This window comes from Egretta garzetta, unplaced genomic scaffold (genome assembly GCF_000687185.1).
Source record: "Egretta garzetta isolate BGI_Z169 unplaced genomic scaffold, ASM68718v1 scaffold260, whole genome shotgun sequence".
Classification (NCBI taxonomy): Eukaryota; Metazoa; Chordata; class Aves; order Pelecaniformes; family Ardeidae; genus Egretta; species Egretta garzetta.
The window spans coordinates 695,916-715,140 of NW_009258662.1; the positions used below are offsets into that span (position 1 = coordinate 695,916).

Below are 19,225 nucleotides of genomic sequence, written 5' to 3' on the forward strand. Positions count from 1 at the left end.
TCAGCAGGAGGAAAAGAGATTCCTGGTGCCCGTGGGATGGATGCCCATTGCAACTGCTAACTTGAATGGCTGCACCAGGGAAATGTCCGATCTAACTCTCAAGTGTACAGACACCTCTGGTTTACTATGCTGCAAAGCATCTAAGGGATGAAGGACACTTTCAGACCCGGTAACGATGAGTAGCACCACCCAAACCCCTTTATCTCAGAGGTCAAAATGACGCTGTGTTGTATGAAACGTTCACATTTCATCACTGGTCTCTCCCTTCCCCTTGCAACCACCTCAATTAACTTTCAAGAATAGGGCAATTTTGTCACTGCTGTATGCTGGAGAAAGTTGGGTTTGGTTTTTTTTTCAGTGAAAAATGAACATCTAAGAGTTGAATGATATTTTATTTAAGGATAAGTCTGAAGCAGAAACCTTTCTGGCTTTTGGTAGCCCTTTTTGGCTACCTCTGATGAAATCTCTGCATAAACATGCAAGTGTTGGTGGGGATAGAGGGGGAGTAGGAAAGAAGGCACAAAGGAAAAGACCTGAACTGGAATCCAAATTGGAAGCTGAATTTTATCCCTCCAATGCCATAAATCTAATTTGGGGTCTGAAACTTCCAAAATTTGGACTCACGCTCCGTCCCAAACTTTGCAGTATATGCCTAGGTATTACACATGAGAAGAAAATACTTTTTCTTTAATATAGTAGTGGATGCCCTAACGACTGACTGCATGGCCTAGATACTGAACACACATATAAGGGAAAAACCTATTAATATTTGCAGGAAATTTAGCAAATGCTACAAATCCTTTTGTGACACCTCAGCAGTCAGAACCAGCCTATTTTACCCTTTCTCCTGTTGGTGGAGAAACTCCTTGCTAGAGATCGCAGAACCTGGCAATTTATTTTTTTTCAATGCAAACGTGCTCTGGCTCTGCTTCGTGATGTTCTACAGAGTTTCCCACTCTACCTTGAACTGATAATCTCAAAGCAAAACTCATTTGAAACAAATTTTCCCCCTGTCAAGGTACTATTCCCAAAGCAGCAAATTCTGCTGTTGTCATCTGCAGGTTACAGATCTTTCGAAAAATGTGGTATAAACAGCAAGAGTCTCACCAGCACCAGGGAGTGTTACATGGGTTAAGATTTTGCTGTGAATCCTCTATATGATTTTGGCTTCAGAGGAGAAAGATCTTCCTCCTCTGGCTTCCCTGGTTGGGGTTTCTACTGCCTAAGCCACCAACTAAGAGAAGAACGGGGATGTCTAGTGCTCTTTGGGGCCCATAGAAGGCCTGGAAGAATATCTAAAAGGTGAAAAATAAAAACAAAACCAAACCCAAACTCAAAAGCATGACACCCAGGAAAATCTTGAAGGTCTTTTGGCCCTTTCTCAAATAGTCCATTCCTTCCTATGAACTTGAGCACATCAGACTTTCAGAGAAGGACCGTACAGGACCTGCACCAGAATTCAAACTTAATGTAAGAGGAGTGAGCATATGCAGAGTGATGTATTGATCATTAATTATGGCTAATTGCTTCTTGAACCCTGAGTGTCACACTCTCATGGACAAAGAAATATCAAGAGGGCAAGGGAGCAGCGGAACCACCTGTCCAGGGGAAGCGTAGGCTTCAGATGAGGCTTAACTCCAGCCAAAGAGCTCCATAACTGCCTGAAAAAATCTACTTGTCTGTGTGCATGAAAAAAACCACTAAAAACCCTATTAGGTCTTTCCCTGATCAAAGCAGCCCATGAATTCTAATCAAGTTTCGACCAAAGAAATTGGAGTAAATGATGAATCATTTTGCACAAGGGCAAATGCAAAGGCCAGGGATGGGGCAGTGAGTCTCAGGGTGGGTGAGACCCACTTCAGAAATCTTCTCTCCCATTCAGTAATGATCAGCCAGATCCCTGGAGAAGTGAAGCAGGGAGGGAATTTACCAGGAGATGCAGGGGGGAAGGAAGAGCTGGTGAGTGAATATTTCTCCATCAGCTCTGCCGCTGCTCCCGTACATGAAATAATCACTTGCTCTCCGTTCCTCATCTTTACAAAGGCAAAACTGATAGTTAGCTACTGCGCAAAGCATTTACAGGTTCCTATATGAGCCATATCACAGAAGTACAAATCACTTTTATTCTACATTGATGTTATTTTATGCTTTCTGGGGGTGAACTGTTATGTTTATTTTATAGTTTGAATAGACCTCGGTAACTGGAGTCCCTGGGGTAACATGAGGACTTGCTTGGGTAATTGTAAATTCAGGTGAGCAGGGCAGGGTTTGGATGCACGAGATGCCTTGTTTATGTAAAAGGAGAATCTGGATAATAAGCATTCGGAAGTCATCTGAAGAACAAAAGAATAAAACATACTCTCTAGATCACAGAAATCTGCCCCAAAAGAAAGAGGGAAGCGATGCAGTCATTAAAGCTAAAAAGAAATGTTGCTGAATTTATATTATGGGAAGAAATCGGCATCACAGGTACCACAAAGCAGCTGATGCTGCTGTGCAGAAAGCTCAGGTATCTCTTCTGAGCTCCACGGCTGTCGATGGTGGTACCCAGCAGCTCCAATGGCGCAGGAGAAAATCTACTTGACCCATAACTCACGTATGAAGAAGGCTGATACGCCTTTGATGTTGTGCAAGCTGCTGGCCTGGTATATCACCCATCAAGCAAGAATGGGAGGGGTGAACACGTTCCCTCCTCACCCTTCCCTTCCAATTCCAGGTCAAATTATGCAGCACGACGAGCCAGAGCTCCATGGCTATTTGACTCTTACCCCAAAGACCTCTCCAAAAAACAGCCAGCCATGCCATGCCAGCCTCCAGCAGTGCTTGGTCAGCATTTCATTATTTGGGTGCCAGTTGCTGTCAGCACATGCTCAAGTTCTGTTCTGCCTGCCAAAAAACTGGGCTAATTTATTTAACATTTCAACAGATCAGGGAAAAAATAATTTAAAAAAGGAAAGATTGAATTTGGGAACTCTATTCCTTGGAGAGTTAGTAATGGATCTTTCTCTCTTCCCCTCCTCCAGGCCTCAGCATTCATAGCTGCTCCATGTCAATGTTATTATGAAGAAATTAATTCAATAATGAGATCATTCCCCATATGAGAGCCCAAGTAAATCAGGCACTCAGTCATACCTACCCTCCCTCACTGGAGGGAGTCATGCTTCTCTCGTAATTCAGTCTCCAAGAGCAATGGCCAAACGATGACACCAACTATTTCCAGTGTTTGTGGTGGGTCATATTCAAGTGTCACGCAAAACTCTGTCATTTGATCCACATGCCTTAATCTGCAAGTTCTGGACTCCTCCTTTGGCTATTTCTTGGGCTCAGCTCCCTGTTGCTGAACCAGCTGCTGCCACAGAGGAGCAGCCAATACAGCTACTGTCAGCAGCCTAGGTCCATGGGTGAAGCACGCACTGTTTAGTCTTTGCTTAATCCTCAAATGATCCTCCCTTAGTGAAAAAAGCAGCAAGACTGGTGAGAAACTTGCAGGGGATCTATCCAGTCCAGTTTTGGTTTTATTTTGCTATGACTACTATCAACAGAACTTGAAAGGAGACAGCACATGGCATTTCTGAGGTTCGTACACACTATTCCTGTGAGTTGATAAAAGTTTAAGCCTTCAAGAAACCGAAGTATTACTTATCTGAGCATGAATCCAGGCCACAGATTCATCCAGTTTAAGCTCTACCCAAGACCTATACCTACAAGCTTTTCCTTGCCTGGGTTTTGGTCTTAGGAGAACCACACCAACAGGAGGCCCCAAGCACAGGGGCTTTGGTGGGACCTCCAGTTTGAGCTCACGCTGAGCTCAAGTGATCCAAGTTGCTCTGAACCTTGCTCAACAAGGGGGAAAGTGAATATTACGATTAATACTTCTATGGGTTTAACTTGACATCTATCCAGTTGCACGCATGAGCGGTGAAACTTTTGGAAGGAGCTACCCCTGTACCTGTGGACATTAAAGTAGTAACAAACACAACATGGGGCGCTCTGCTCACCTTGCAAAGTCCAGGTCAGCCTCACGTGACATGGTGATGTTCGTCAGGTTTTGCTGGAGGATGAAGATGTTCCTACACATTTTCTTGATGCCAGATTCACTGATGCGCTTGAAGTAGTGGGCGCCATTGATAAGAATGCAGGAAATAAGGTGGCCCAAACCTGCAAGGGTGAGGGGTGAAACAAACAATAAAATCACAGGAGGAAGACGTTTAGTGACAATAATTCATCATAAAACCCATGAATCAGCACTGTTAAGTGATACATATGAACTGGAACAGGAGATACACTGGACTGTACATGGAAACAGCCCTCAATACCTTCCCTGTGCATTTTAGGAGGACTTTCCTCAAGGTTTCCTTCTTTAGTAAAAATACAAAACCAACCCCAAACACTACAAAACCTCAAAGTTGCATTATCATAGCCGTTGATATTTCCAGGGCACTTCCAGATTTATAATCAGGCTTTGCATAATGTCCCTTTCAGTCCTCTCTCTGTCTGGGCAGAGCAATGGACCACTACTGCTCTTACAAAATGATAGTAGTTAATCTGTTATCAAGGGTGGTATTTTTCCTTGGTAAACTCACAGTTCAGAAGAGCAGAAATGATCCGCATTTCAATGCACTTGATGTGCAACCTCTCTCTGATCCGTCCTGAGCAGTCTCTTGTGTCTGAATGATGTCTCCAGCTTTCTGCTGCTGCTGAAGGTCATAGCCAGCTGCTAAAAGCCACAGTGACCCCCAGAATCATAGAACCATGGAATCATTTAGGTTGGAAAAGACCTTTAAGATCATCAAGCCCAACCATTAACCTAACCCTGCCATCCCACAACTAAACCCTGTCCCTCAGCACCTCGTCTGCCTGTCTTGGGGGAACTTGACCCCTTCCCTGGGCAGCCCCTCCCAGCCCCTGACAGCCCCAAGGGGAAGGAATTGTTCCCCATGGCCAACCTCACCCTGCCCTGGCACAACTTGAGGCCGCTGCCCCTCGTCCCATCGCCCCTTCCCTGGGAGCAGAGCCCGACCCCCCTGGCTCCCCCCTCCTCTCAGGCAGTTGTAGGCAGCGATGAGGGCTCCCCTCAGCCTCCTCTGCTCCAGGCTGAACCCCCCCAGCTCCCCCAGCCGCTCCCCAGCAGCCTGGGGCTCCAGACCCCTCCCCAGCTCCGCTGCCCTTCTCTGGACACGCTCCAGCCCCCCCAGGTCCTTCGGGGAGGGAGGGGCCCAACCCTGACCCCAGCACTCGAGGGGCGGCCTCACCAGTGCAGAGTATGTATCCATTCATGTCGCATTCCAAGTAGAAAAAACCCAGCCTAATTCACTCAGTACATGGGTCTGTACAAGACTAGACATCGATTAAAAGTCTGAATTAAGAAAATATGTTCATGCACAGGCAACCAGCACAGGGTATATGTAAATCCCAAAACTGGGCTTGAGAGGTGCCACCATTTCATGAAGACCATGTGTATGAATTTCAACGTTATGGCTTAGTGAGATGTGAACAGTCCCCATGGCTCTGTCTGGAGCCATCTCACTGTCTTCTCAAACAGACACAGTAGACCTGAGCTGTAAGAGGACCTCTACAATGTGCTGGTGATCACCCAGTTTGTCAGCTCAGAAAACATCTGATTAAAAAATGCTCCATCAGTAACTACATGGGTACAAGGGAGAAATACAGAGATACTGACAGCCTTCTCTAGGACCGGTAAGCAGTGGCCAAAATTAAGGCTAGCCAGGCTTGCAAAGCCTTCATCCCTGCTGACATATTACACTGGGCAATGGGTACATCTCTAGTCCCCACCTTCTCCTGACTTTGAACAACCACCACATAAAAGGACTCATATCCTGGCGTGCAGGCAAGACAACTGTGCGTCAGCGCCACAAATAAATACAGGGGAGATGAACCAAGACATGATTTATATTCTCCAAGGTAATCACGACAGATGAGACATCAGAAGAGCTAATGTTCTCTAAATTTAATTTTAGAAATGGAATGCCTACACTTCGGATAGGAACTGTGCCATAATAGAGCTGTGCTTGTAATATATACACATGCCCTACGGCTTCCCGAGGAAGAACTGTCCTGCGTGTACATCAACTTCTGCTTTCCTGCTCAGCATGGGCCCCTTTCTCTTATTCACAGAATCCCAGAATGGCAGGCTCACCCAGAGCATGTTACACAGGACAGCATTCAGGTGGGGATTGAATATCTCCAGAGAAGGAAACTCCACAGCCCCCTGGGCAGCCTGGGCCAGGGTTCTGTCACCCTCAAAGTCAAGAAGTTCTTCCTCATATTCAACTGAAACCTCTTATGTTTCAGTTTGTGCCCATTGCCCCTTGTCCTGGCACTGGGCACCACTGCAAAGAGTCTGGCTCCATCCTCGTGACTTCCACCCTTAAGATATTTGTAGGTGTTGATGAGATCCCCTCTCAGTCTTCTCTTCTTCAGGCTGACCAAGCCCAGCTCCCTCAGCCTTTCCTCATAGGGGAGACGCTCTGCTCGGAAATGCTACGGAGGCAACAGGGTTTTTGGGCGCCCTGTGTTTGCACGGGTCTCGCTTATCAATCTGCTGTAGGTGGCAACAGTACCACAGTCTGCCTTACCCCCAAAAGGAATACTGTTGAGGTCTGGGATGAGAATGAAAAATAATTTTGTAAGAACCAAACTCTTATGGTAAATGCCCAACCTTCGAAGATGTACTGGAACTTGTGCTGCTGGAGGCTGGCGCTCATGGCTTCCTCGATAGCGCTGATGTCCTTGTTGAGCCGGACAACGAGAGGGTCATAGTCCATACTCTCCACATTGGCCACAATGGCGTAGTTCCCTTGTTTAGCCAGTGGGATCAGGTAGTGGAAGCAATGAACTCTGTGAGAAAGAAGGGAGAGATGTTACAATGCAACAACCCCGATGTTAAAATATCGGTGGGTATGTGAAGTGTTGCCTTCTGATTTTTCAAGCAAGTAAAAAATTAACAATAATTTTAAGAAATGGGTGGTTATGCCTGCATTAAACACATCCTCCTCTTAACATGTCATTGTCCCATCTTGAGAGGTGAATACAACGGACCCTTCATTAACAGGTCTGACCTACATCATCCCAGTAAAGTGGCCAAGTGCCTTTTCACCAGGTTCTCCAACTTCACACACGCCAGTTCAGCAGCACTTCCCTACTGCTGCTCACATAAGAACTCCTTCTACGTACCATAAAGACCTAACAACAGTTATAATTGGCAGAAGGAGCAAGCCAGGGGACATGAAATGATAATTAGCCAGCCAAGGTTGTGCCTATTCCCAAGCATTTAACACTATGGCAACTTTTTTCTTTTCTGTTCACCTGCCTGGTGAACTCCTGTTGCCACAGTAGGCAATGCGCCCAACCATCATCTCTCCATCGAAGGAGAAATTCTGTGCATTCAAATTACCTATCAGGATTCTGCAAAACCCCATAATTCAGTAATTTCTCTCAAACCTACAGCGGAAAGTGCTACATTCAGCAAAGTCAACAGCAAAACTCCTCTTGCTTTTGTAATTCTTGGGTTTCACCCACATCACTCAACGGGGGACAGGAGGTTGGTCGGGTTCTTCTGAATTTCATCTGCCAGGGAAACGCAGCCAAATCACAGCCTGGGTAAAACATGCCTTGCATTGGAAGCATAACTCAGGATCAGCGCATTGAGACAGAGAGTTCCCGCCAGACTGGCCCAAACAGCAGGGAGCTGTGTTGGGGTGGGAGAAGCTGTGACTGGTACGTCCTGCCTTTCAAGTCCTCCGTCCTCCTGGAAAACATCCTTGAGGTGGCCATCACAAGCAAGTTCAATTTAGGGCAACTCCAAGAGTAAACCCATCTGTTTATACTCTTCAGTGGCTGCTCCTGTACAATTCTATACCGGGCTTTTTATAGGAAAATTGTGTAACAGACATTAAGTAATCTAAAACTCCACGGGTGTTTGTAACAAAAGCAATGGTTAATTGGTTAATGCTCTGAACGCGCCAACAGATTTCCTTTAAGGAAGCAGATACAAATCTAAGGAGCAGGATCCCAGTGACCACTGTCCTCAGGTCATGCCCACACGGTACTGGAGGAGGAGACGCCAACACCGGGCTGGTGCCAACTTGAGTCTGGCAGCGCTGTGAACAAACTGGGGGGCGCTAAGGGAGGAGAAATACGAGGGGATAATTGCCTGGTCTCAAACCCGCTTTGCTCTTTGCTGATGTTTTCTTAGACTGCACCTGCAACAGCAAGGGGTCGGATAAATTCCCAGGCTCTTTACAAATGTGTTCGGAGCGCCTGTTTAAAGCACGGGGGTTCTGTGAATGAATACACATTGGACTGGGCCCCTTGGCAAGGGCACGGATCTGGGGAGCTGGCATAGGAATGTCAGAAACCTGCTAGTAATGGCCATCAGAGGGACTGGGGTTTTTCTCTGCTACTGCAGGCGGTTGCAAACGCAGAGTGATGAATATGGGCAAACTCCCACCCCACTCGGGATTTTCCTGGTTGTTAGCATCTCTTTTTCTCAACCCTTTCCACCCGTCACACAGAGTAACGGGCTTTGGTGTATTTACAGCATCAACCTGGGGCTCCTGTTAGAAGCACTAGAGGAGGTAGGTGATGGTCTGCTCAAAAATGACAGTGAAAATTTTTCCTGAATTACATTTGCACTTATTTCTGCTCAACCCAAGTGTGATGGAAAGCCACAGAGGACTGAGGCCAGAAACCCATTTAGGCTGGTGCCCGTACCGCGAGTCCGGGTTAGCTCGGGCATCACCTCGCATTACATCGCAGCTGGAAAGCTGCTCCATTTCCATACCTTAACAATCTTTTCCTCAAATCCTTCAAACCCCAGCTCATCTGTGATGCCTGCAATCAAGTGGCCAGCAGATGATGGATAGCAGGTTGAAGGGCTGCTGACAATAACTAATGTGTATTTTTTTTTTAAAGCTACATATGGACTACACCAGAGCTCTGCCAGTGTACACAAGGACACAATGTGGCTCGGGATATGTCACGGCAGAACAAATTGATGGTCCATCAAGTCTCATTGCCTGTCTCTGACATCCACTTCTATTTGATGCTTCAGAGAAAAGCGAAGCAATGAAAATACACATGGCCCATACGATGCATAAGGGAAAAAGGTCTTCCCAGCCCCAGAGTGGACAGCTGGCAGCCTGCAGAAAGGGATTTGCTGCCTTTGATCTTTGCATGTGAAGTCAGAGACATCATAAAATTATCCATCCCTTGAACAAAATCCAGCTGGTTTCCCAGGTTCTGTTACTATTTGAAAAAGTAGTAAGAAAAGTTCCGAAACGCAGCGGCTCATCAATGTGCCGATACCTGTTAGACTGTTAAAACAGCATCGTCTGCAATTTTCTAAGAACAAAAGGCCCCGAAACCCCCATTTTTCCTTGTCTCTGACACATAAGACACAGACCTCCCTAGGCAATTCCACTTCTGGTATCCTGCTTCCATCCCACATTTGGCCATCCGTGGTGATGGGATCTGGCATTTCTGGACTGACCTTTAATGCTACAGCAGGCCAGTATATCTTTCTCAGGTGCAATAATATGTACTCTGGACACGATCTTAACGTATAGCCTCCTGAGCTCACCCGCAATACCCGAGTTCAGGGCTTTTACCTGACTTCCAAATGCAGAACCAGCAGGCAGCGGTCAGCCATCTCTTGAAAAGACCTGGCCAGCTCACTCAGGGTTTGCAGGATCTGTTCGGATGCAGGAAGGTGTTCCATACTGGCATGGCTGTCCTGGCCAGGAGACATGGCTAGCAAGAGAAGATAGAATCAATTGGTGACATACTTCACCAGTACCGCTCAGCTTTAGCCACCACAGCATCTTGTCTGCTTCCATCCTAAGTACGTGTGTTCTCTCCCACCTCTGGCTGAGCAATACCCTCGATAATTTGGGAGTGTATGAAGCAACAAACTGCTTTTTCAATTGATTAAACTCCAAAGTGAATCTGAGGGGTTTAATCAACCACCAGAATACATTTGCTTGGGAAGATACTGCTCTATGATGAGTATTTCTGCAACTGCAGAATCCAAGAACATTTATCTTGCTCTGCTTGAGTGAGAAAAGAGCCGCTCGGGAGTCAAAGCACGGCACCGACAGGGAAGATGGTCCTTTTTGGTCACCATAGACTTCCCCGTGTAATCTCAAGTGAGTCTTTGCCTTCCTCCATCCCTTCAGAGGCACCTGGGAGGCTTTCTTTGTTTTTGTTAGTAAAACACAGTTCTGAGGCAGTGAAGCAATTAAAAAGCAGGCAACAGGTATGAGCTGGTCATGGGCCAACTGTTTCTCTCCCACCAAGACCTCTTTAAAAAACCACTTTGGGTTTGGGCCAACCACGAGAACATCACCTCCCTTGGAGAGGTGTCAATGAAGATGTAACGCTGCAGCCTTCATCCCTTATATTTTATCACAGTGCCTGAACCCTCAACCTTCTCCCCTGCAACACAAATGGCTGCCACTCGAGCTAAAGCAGCAGCTTCACCTAACAAGGGTAACATGCTGCTATCGTATATTCCGCCCTAATTAGAGGAAGCGTATCCCAAATATGTTGAGTACAAGTCCTCGTTCAAGCAGCACTTCAGAAATGACTTCCTGCATAGGGTGATTAGCGATGTTTGAAATCAGGCAGCCCCGCGTAGACAACTTCCACTTGAATTAAATAATGGGATTGCAAGGGATCTCCTGGATCATCCAGTCCAGTCCCCACAAGCCCTGTGTCCCATGGCCTTGAGTATAAACTTGTGTGCCGTATTAAAGTTGTTCAGATTTCTACCCTTGCTGGCTCCGTCAAAACATCACTTCTCTAACAGTGAAGTTAAAGTTTGGGATCTCATTTCCAGCCTAAACCGATTCACTGATGTTTTATATTTGGTTCTTCATATGCTGACATTATTCTTTGCCTTATGGAGTTCTCCATCCCTGGCATCCCTCTTCATGGAATCATAGAAACACTTAGGTTGGAAAAGACCCTTAAGATCATCCAGCCCAACCATTAACCCAACACGGCCAAGTCCACCACTAAACCATGTCCCTGCATGCCACATCTACAAAGGTTTTAAATACCTCCAGGGATGGGGACTCAACCACTTCACTGGGCAGCCCCTTCCAAGGCTTGACAAAAGCAACTCTCTGCACCCCTTCTGGTTTCAATTAATTTGTCCTGATCGCGGGTAACCAGAGCTGCGTGCTGTATTTGGTGCCACAATGGGGCTACAGCTTTCCCGTTTCCCCTGGGAATACTCTTTTGCTCTGCCATCTCTGCTTTTTTTTCACGGTCGCTTCACATCTTCAGCTCATAGTTGTTCTGTGACCACCCAAATAACGGACGTATGCTGCCTGCTGGCTTTAACAAACATCTCCTTCTCGCTTTTCTGGCAGTAACGTTCGTTACATAATGAACACTGAGCCAGACACCAATGCAACTCTGCACAGAAAGGATTTGTACATCGCCGAGGAAATGTTGACGATAAACCTTCATTTTGATGGCGACTGATTAAGTAAATGTCACTTGCTGCTGTCTGCACAGCCAAAGACCTGCTTTGACAGAGGAACCTACGCTGAGCTTTGGATTCGCTCCTGAAATTAAATACACTTCAGATCAAGAAAGATGAGGAACTCCTAGAAAGACTCCAGAGGAGAGCAACTAGAATCATAGAATCATAGAATCACTTTGGTTGGAAAAGACCTTTGAGATCATTGAGTCCAACCTTTAACCTAACCCTGCCATCCCACCACTAGGATGATAAAGGGACTGGAGCACCTCTCCTACGAGGAAAGGCTGAGGGAGCTGGGCTTGTTCAGCCTGAAGAAGAGAAGGCTGAGAGGGGATCTCATCAACACGTACAAATATCTCAAGGGTGGGGGTCACGGGGACGGAGCCAGACTCTTCCCAGTGGTGCCCAGCACCAGGACAAGGGGCCATGGGCACAAACTGAAGCAGAAGAGGTTTCAGTTGAATATGAGGAAGAACTTCTTGACTTTGAGGGTGACAGAACCCTGGCCCAGGCTGCCCAGGGGGGCTGTGGAGTCTCCTTCTCTGGAGGTATTCAACCCCCGCCTGGACTCTGTCCTGTGCCCCCTGCTCTGGGTGAGCCTGCTTGGGCAGGGGGGTAGGACTGGGTGAGCTCTCGAGGTCCCTTCCAACCCTTGTGATTCTGTAATTCTGTGATCTAGACTGAAAAGAAAAAAAAAACAAACCAAAATGAGGAGATAAGAAGCCCCAAACTATTTTGTGCAAAACAAATTGAAACAGAGGCAAACATACAAGACAGAACTGTGCAATTAAAGGAGTGCGACAAAGCAAAAGGAAAAGATCGCACACGGCGAAGTGCCTAATTGTGCATCTAAATGTACCGTGAATTACAACAGAGAAAAGCGTGCACGGGTGAAGCCATGTAAGACACAGCTCCTGGAAGTAGCCTCCTTCAGCAGCTCCTGCAATCCCAGCAATATTTATGAAGTTGGGATTTTTTTGAACCAAGGATCACGTTGGAGAAATTGGTAGCCTGGCAAATACTGCTGAGAATAATTAACTAGCCTGGAGTGTAAAAGAGAAATGAAGAGGGAAATGAGAGGGGCAACCCACCCAGGGTGAACAGGAATCACAAGGATGTCCCCTCCCTAGCACACCCCGACACTTCCCCAAGCCTCTCTCTGCTCAGTGAGGTCTCTCCCGCAAAGAAAATGAAATTATCAGCAAGGGAGTGATGGGCTTATTTACACAGCCTCTAATTTCCGGATAATGATAAGAAATGACTCCCGGAAGGTGCTTTGGAAGAGCTCTTTGCCGAGCTGCCACCAACCTTTCAGCTGTGACACCTCCAAGTGACATTTATTTCTCTAGAGGGTGGCAGGACTTTTGCCTCTGGATCGGGTCTAGGGGTGCTTATTTGGTCACAGTAGAAAGAAGGAAACCTCACCTTTATTACGGGGAAAAATAAATCTATTTTCAGTCAAAAATCCTACATTTTGAGAAGTTTCTATGAGCCTCAGTCCTGGAGATGGACTCACTGCAAGAATCATGCAGCCTCTGGTTCGATCGTGCCAGCTCACTCCAGCGATGCCTCCTTGCAAGCAGTGGAGATGGATGGACCCATCATCCGAAATGCAAGAGTCAGCTAATTTCTGCAGTTGAGAGATACATGCACAATTTTTCTACTCTCCAGAATTCATTTACAGCAATTTAAGTGAAGCTGTAATTACATTTGTCAGTGGAGATAAGAGGAGGAGGGAGACAGGGACAATCTGCTCCTTATTTAAAGCCAGAGCACTGAAGTCCTTCTGGGTGTTCAGAGCCCTCTTGGCAGGCAGGAGGGTCAGGTCCTGGCTTGGGGGATGCATACCAATTTCTCCCACGCACGATGAGGATCCTGAAGGGTACTTTTGCTTTTCAAGATCAAAGGAAGCCTTTCAGAGCCCATCAGTTTTCCTTTCTCCTTCTTTGGATGCCCAGAAAGGACCATTTCACAGCCACCGAGAAAATCCCATTTCTTTAAGCCTCACTCAAGACACTTTTACTCCATCATCCTTGGCAACATGAACCCACAGAAGGGGCTGTAGCAGCAAAAAATAATCAGAGCTTAAATTATTAAGGGGCCTATAAAGGGGCCTATTAAAAGTATACTTTGGAGCTGGCTTTGGAGTTGGCCAGTTTGTTGGGCAAAGGGTGACCCTGCATCGCATGGATGTTCAACCCACCAGAGCACACTCTGAGCTCTCTGCTTAAAGAGGGAGATATCTCCAACTCAAATGCTGGAAAAGCAAACCAGCAGATCAGCAGCCATCCACCTCGTCTTCCCCTTCTCCTCCTTCATAACCCATTTATACTACATTGAACATGAGCCCTCCTGGCCGACAAAATACCCAACAGTTGGGTAAGGAGTGGCCAACACCTTGCTCCACTGGCCCTTATCACCTTGCAGCCTGAACAGATGAATTTCATTTGTCTCACGCGATCTTCCCGTGACGCCGGATAACAATTACGGTTTTGTTTGGGATTTCTTCTAGCTTGCTGTAAGCACAGCCAAGATATCTCACTCCAAGGGGAAGGAACATTTCATTCCAGCAAACCTGAGAAAAATAAACTTAACACACTTGTTGTCACCAATGATTTCAATCATTTTGCAATTCAGTGGGACGCTGGTGCCTCTTGACAGATTGTGCCTGGTAAATCGATGGATGTAAATTACAAGACCTCTGGAATATTAAACAAAACCCGCTGTGTTGCCCATAAGCAAACCTCTGTAACCAATCGAGGTCTACAATAGCGCATCCTGCCCGCTCCCCGCTCGAGCAGAGCGACTGCTCAGAGATTCGAATGATTTAATAGCACAAGGAGAAAAATCAGTCGAAGGTTACAGGCTCTGCCTCGGGTCTGGTGCAACCTGAACCTGAGAAATAAACCTCCAAGATGCTCAGGCTTTACGCAGCACTACAGGTGTTTGCTTTACAGGGGAAAGGCTCACACAGAAATTTTACAACTCTGTTGGGGAAAAAAACCCCTTATTTGGAAAAGAGATGCAGTACAAAACGCTTGCTGAGCCTCACAGGTAACACTAGGGACCAGTTCACAGCTTTTTAAATTTTAATTTCTTACTCCCTTCCTCTCCAGAAGAGGAAACTCCAAAATAATTGAAAAAACACACATGGAAAAGGAAATTTGTTATGGGCTACGTGCTGGACTACGCCCTTAGAGACCCAGGGTTAACTCTTCTCTCTGCTGGAGACTTTTCCGGGGATCTCATGCACTGATTTCTCTTTCTATGCTTTAGTTCCTAGCATGTAAAGCCTGGATAACGTGTTTTTATCCATCACTGCCATCCAAGCTGACTCTGTGCTCTCCACATCTCCTGTTCCTACAGCTTTTAGCACCATGAGGTGACGATGCCACTGGGAGACAAAACTGCTACTCTAACACCAACAAGAAAGAAGAATATCTGGCTATTTAAAAAGAAAAAAGAAAGCATTGGGTGAAGTTGGGAAGAATTAGATATGTGATTACGTGGGGTTTTTTTTAAAGGAGATGGAGTACGGCAGTACAGCGTGCACGTTAGATGCAACATCAAGGACTTATTTTGTTGAGATTTCTGAAGGAATGCCAGGAGACCTCTGTCTTCTGAAGCCAAACAACAGGAGGAAACAAGTATTTTTTTAATGATGTCACCAATAAAAAAGCACCTCTCTTTCTGCTAAGCCATGGTCTGTCAATCTGGGCCAGAGCTGAGTAAAGGAAAGCTGCCGTTGTGGCGATGCTGGTGAGCAAGGGCTCTGAGGGACGACAGGAACGTCGCCGAGGTGCCCACCGCCCCACCGAAGGGTGACACAAGTGGCACGGGGCATCGCCTCCACGTAGCTGGATGGAGATGGCTGCGCTCGGCCGCAGGAGCTGGGAGATAGGTTAGAACTTGCTGGAGATTCAAAAGCCTAAATAACCAAAGAGAACCAGACAAAACAAATCAACACAAGTGATTTTCTCTCTGTGGGAATAAATACCAGGACCCTGCTCTCAAGCTGCTTTTCTTTTCGTAGTTACACATCTTTCCTCCCACTTTGATCTCTTATTGCTCTCGAGATGCCATCTCGACCTAATTTAGAGTGTAAGCTCTCCGAGGAGCTGGGGCCTTCTCTTTTTATCCTCTTGCAAAGCGCTCCGCACACCTGTGGTGCTTGAGAAATAATGAATAACAAAACTGTATGCAACCCATATGGCCACTTGGACCTGTTTCTGGCTGCAGGAGTATTATTTGAAGCTCTAAGGCATAGATCACTCACTGCCTACCTCTAAATTGGTCTGTGTGGGGATCTCAGAGCTGCAGCTTTATAGGAAAGGACGGGAATGAGCAATAAAATCTGGAACTGGATTTTGATTCTCCCAAAGTTCACTAGTTTCATTTGAGAGCTACATGAATTCAGGAACCAAAGCTACATTTTGGGTTTGACATCCTCCCCATTCCTTTTCAGAAGTGTGAAGCTTTGGGCCTCTTAGATATGGCAGGGTACTTAAAATATTCATCCAGATATTGCTGCATTGCTCCTTTCAACCTAAATTGTTCTCTTTATAGATTTTAAATATGGAGAAAAAAAACCAATGAGAGAAATGACATCTCCCAAGACTTCCAAGATCATAAAATCAGAGAAAGTTTTGGGTTGGCAGGAACCTTTAAAGGTCATCTAGTCCAACCTCCAACATATCTGGCATCTAACACTTTGATTTCTGATGTCAGCTGTCTTCTTCATGTAGGCTCCCAACCAAAAGGCAGTTCCTTAAGCCATGCAGGTGGCAAGGACGGTGGCTCTGCACATCAGTGCTCTCACCTTCACTTCCATAACGATGGGTAAGATTAACTCTTGACTCCAAGATGAGCTTGTCTCTACAGACGCTTGTCTCTATGGACACTTGTGTCTACAGACAAGCGTGGGAGCTGATGAGCAGAGGTGATGACAGTCAGCGCCTACCTAAGCCAAGCCTGAGTCTCCCATGCAATGGCCGCAACCCTCCTCCTTGACCCTGACCCCTGCAAAGCTCTGAGATATGGAGAGCATTTACCACGCACATGTGGGCTGAGCACAGAGCCAAACGTATCGATTGATAGAGAAACACAGGAGAGAACAGGGATTCTTGTTAAAACAAAGCAAATACCAGGAAAGGACATACTTTAAGAGGTCAGGACCTTTCAAACAAGAGATGGGAGGATGGAATTATCTAAATACTCAGCACTGGTCTGGCTCACCTTTTACTGGGATCAATGGCAAAACCACTCACTGCTGCTGAGGGGGCAAAGTTATGCCAACACTTAAAGGACAAGCAGAAATAAAGAAAAAGCAAGCTCAAGGAGAGCTTCTCATTAGTATTACTGGTAGCAAATTCTTACTAATGAATCTCATTCTTTAGTAGAGGCAACCAGGATCATATGGGAAGATCCTTAAGGAAAGGGTTTTCCTTTTCAAGTCTCCTTGAGGTTCTGATGAGGATGGAGAAGGAAGGAGAACTTGTGCTCAAAGCCCGTGAAAAGCAAGACAAAACTGAAGGCTGGCATTGAGAGCTTCCTTCCATGCCTCTCTACCCTTCACTCCCTGTTAAAATTCAAGTGTGGGAGAGGGGACAAGGCAACCGTGCTGGAAAAAAGCATCGCGCCCTCATTTGTGATGAGTGGTGATAAGCAGGCTGGGCTGCAGTCCCCATCAGTTCAGTAAACACTAATGATGAGGAGAGCACAGACTGTCACCAGTGATAAAGAACAGGCTAAACACTCTATTAGTTTTTCATTTTGTGAATTAATGTTTTTTATGGCGTGTGTACACTCGCTAGTTAATGAATTGTCTCGTTAGAGCTGCCTGCGGAGCTCCTCGTCTGCCTCTGCTGGCAGGCATAAATTTCACAAGGAAATTAGCACTTTTAAAAAGGCAATAACTCCTCTAAAAGTGGTTTGTTTTCTATTACTTTCTGCAAAAATGCAGCCTGAAGATAGAGGGGCAGGACAAAAAGTGTCTTGATTTTGAAAGCTTAGTAAAAACCCATTCATCTGCTTTTGAGTTATGGAAAGTATTTTTTGCCTGTTCGGTGTTTCCTACCCTCCTCTGAGCTTGGTCAGCCAAAACCAGCCGCGTGCTTCACCTAATTTTTGTTAGACAGGGCAAAATCACAGCTCCAGTGAAGTCAACGGAGACGCTTCCATTAATCTACACACAGCCAAAAATTCCCCCCCCCCCCAACTAATTTCTTTACCCGTCTGTCACTGGTTTCAATAGGCAGAGAAGATTTTTTAAAAACTGTCAACATCTGTGAACAAACGAGCAAAAACGAATGGAAGGAAAACAGAAAACCTCAAGGCCAGCTGCTTTGTACAAGGCACCGTGTCCTTTGAGCTGACGGAGGTGATTTTAGCTCAACTGTTAATAAAGAATGCTTCACAGCATTCAGAATAAACATAATGTACCTATCATCACATTGATGATATTTCAATGGTATCTGACTCAAGAGCACGCCGGTTCCTCCATTAACTCACTGGCGAGCATCGGGTAGGAACGTTGGGCATTTGCGAAAATTAAGAAAAAAATTCACGTTGTGTGAATTGAGGCAGAGGGGAACAACAGACATTTATGCATCGACTTCATGGAAGATTCTCCACACTGCTGTTAAGATGTGTCCTACATGAATTGAAATGATTAATTTTTTGGCAGCTAAAATAATAAGGAAGATGAGCTTTGGCCATGCACTTGGATTAATATTAAAAAAAAAAAACCAACCCAAACCTATAAAGAACTGTCAACCTGCACATAAGGCTTCCTCAGAATTAGAAAAGAAAATCAGTGATTGGTATTAAGACACTTACAAAGCAGCATAACTGAGCCTTGAACTAAAAACTGAGGGATCAAGATGTTTTGTTAAGGGACCGGTCAACTGGGCCAGGAAAGGGGGTGATGCTCCAAACCATCTGAGATTCCACATAACTTCCCTTGCAAACACAAGCATAAATTTTTTTCCTTTCCTCAGAGTCCTCCATGATATTGAGCTGCACCTTGCCAATAAATGCCCTCAAAACATCATTGCAAAATATCTCTTGGTAGAAGATGTCCAGAGAGGGACATATTTCTAAAAGGACCTTAAACTTCCCAGTCTATTAGATTCACTGAAAGAGCAAGGAACAGAAGTCCTGGAGTCAATCGGTGTCCTGACGCCCGAGAGAAAAACTGCTCTTCTTTGCAAGAGGCAGGGACAAGGTGAAGAAAGTGTAATGGAAATAAATACAGTTTACGTAGATACCTTAAGAATCCTTTCTTTGACTGTTGGCAGTTATAGATAGAAGTGGTTTGGGGGCTGTTTGTTTTGAATAGATTGGTTCACAAAGCAAGAGGAGGAGCAGTAGGGAGGTCTGTGCTGGAAGACAAACAAGAATGAATGAGCCTTGTCCAAGACACTATAGAGGAAGGTGTGGATATGAATATCCATGGGAACTACAAAGGCTTTTCAGACGTAGGCCAAAGAATGGGAAAGACACAGAATCATAGAATCACAGAATCATGGAATCGCTTAGGTTGGAAAAGACCTTTAAGATCATCAAGCCCAACCGTTACGCTAACCCTGCCATCCCACCACTAAACCCTGTCCCTAAGCACCTCGTCTGCCCGGCTTTTAAATAGCCCAGGGATGGGATGAATCCATTCAGAGGAAAAGAGACAAGTACAAAGATGACCTTAACGTCAGCAGG

General features: G+C 45.8%; 1 protein-coding gene across 2 annotated transcripts in view; it reads right to left on the minus strand.

Annotated features, from left to right (window-relative positions):
- Positions 1-19,225, minus strand: part of EXOC4 (exocyst complex component 4) — a 456,935-nt gene that overhangs the window by 30,764 nt on the left and 406,946 nt on the right. For both annotated transcript variants that reach the window (XM_035903884.1, XM_035903885.1), the window contains exons 16-18: positions 9,630-9,771; positions 6,680-6,858; positions 3,999-4,158 (exon numbers count right to left, since the gene is read on the minus strand). In XM_035903884.1, coding sequence (XP_035759777.1) covers positions 3,999-4,158; positions 6,680-6,858; positions 9,630-9,771 — 481 coding nt within the window. The remainder of the gene's footprint in view (positions 1-3,998; positions 4,159-6,679; positions 6,859-9,629; positions 9,772-19,225) is intronic.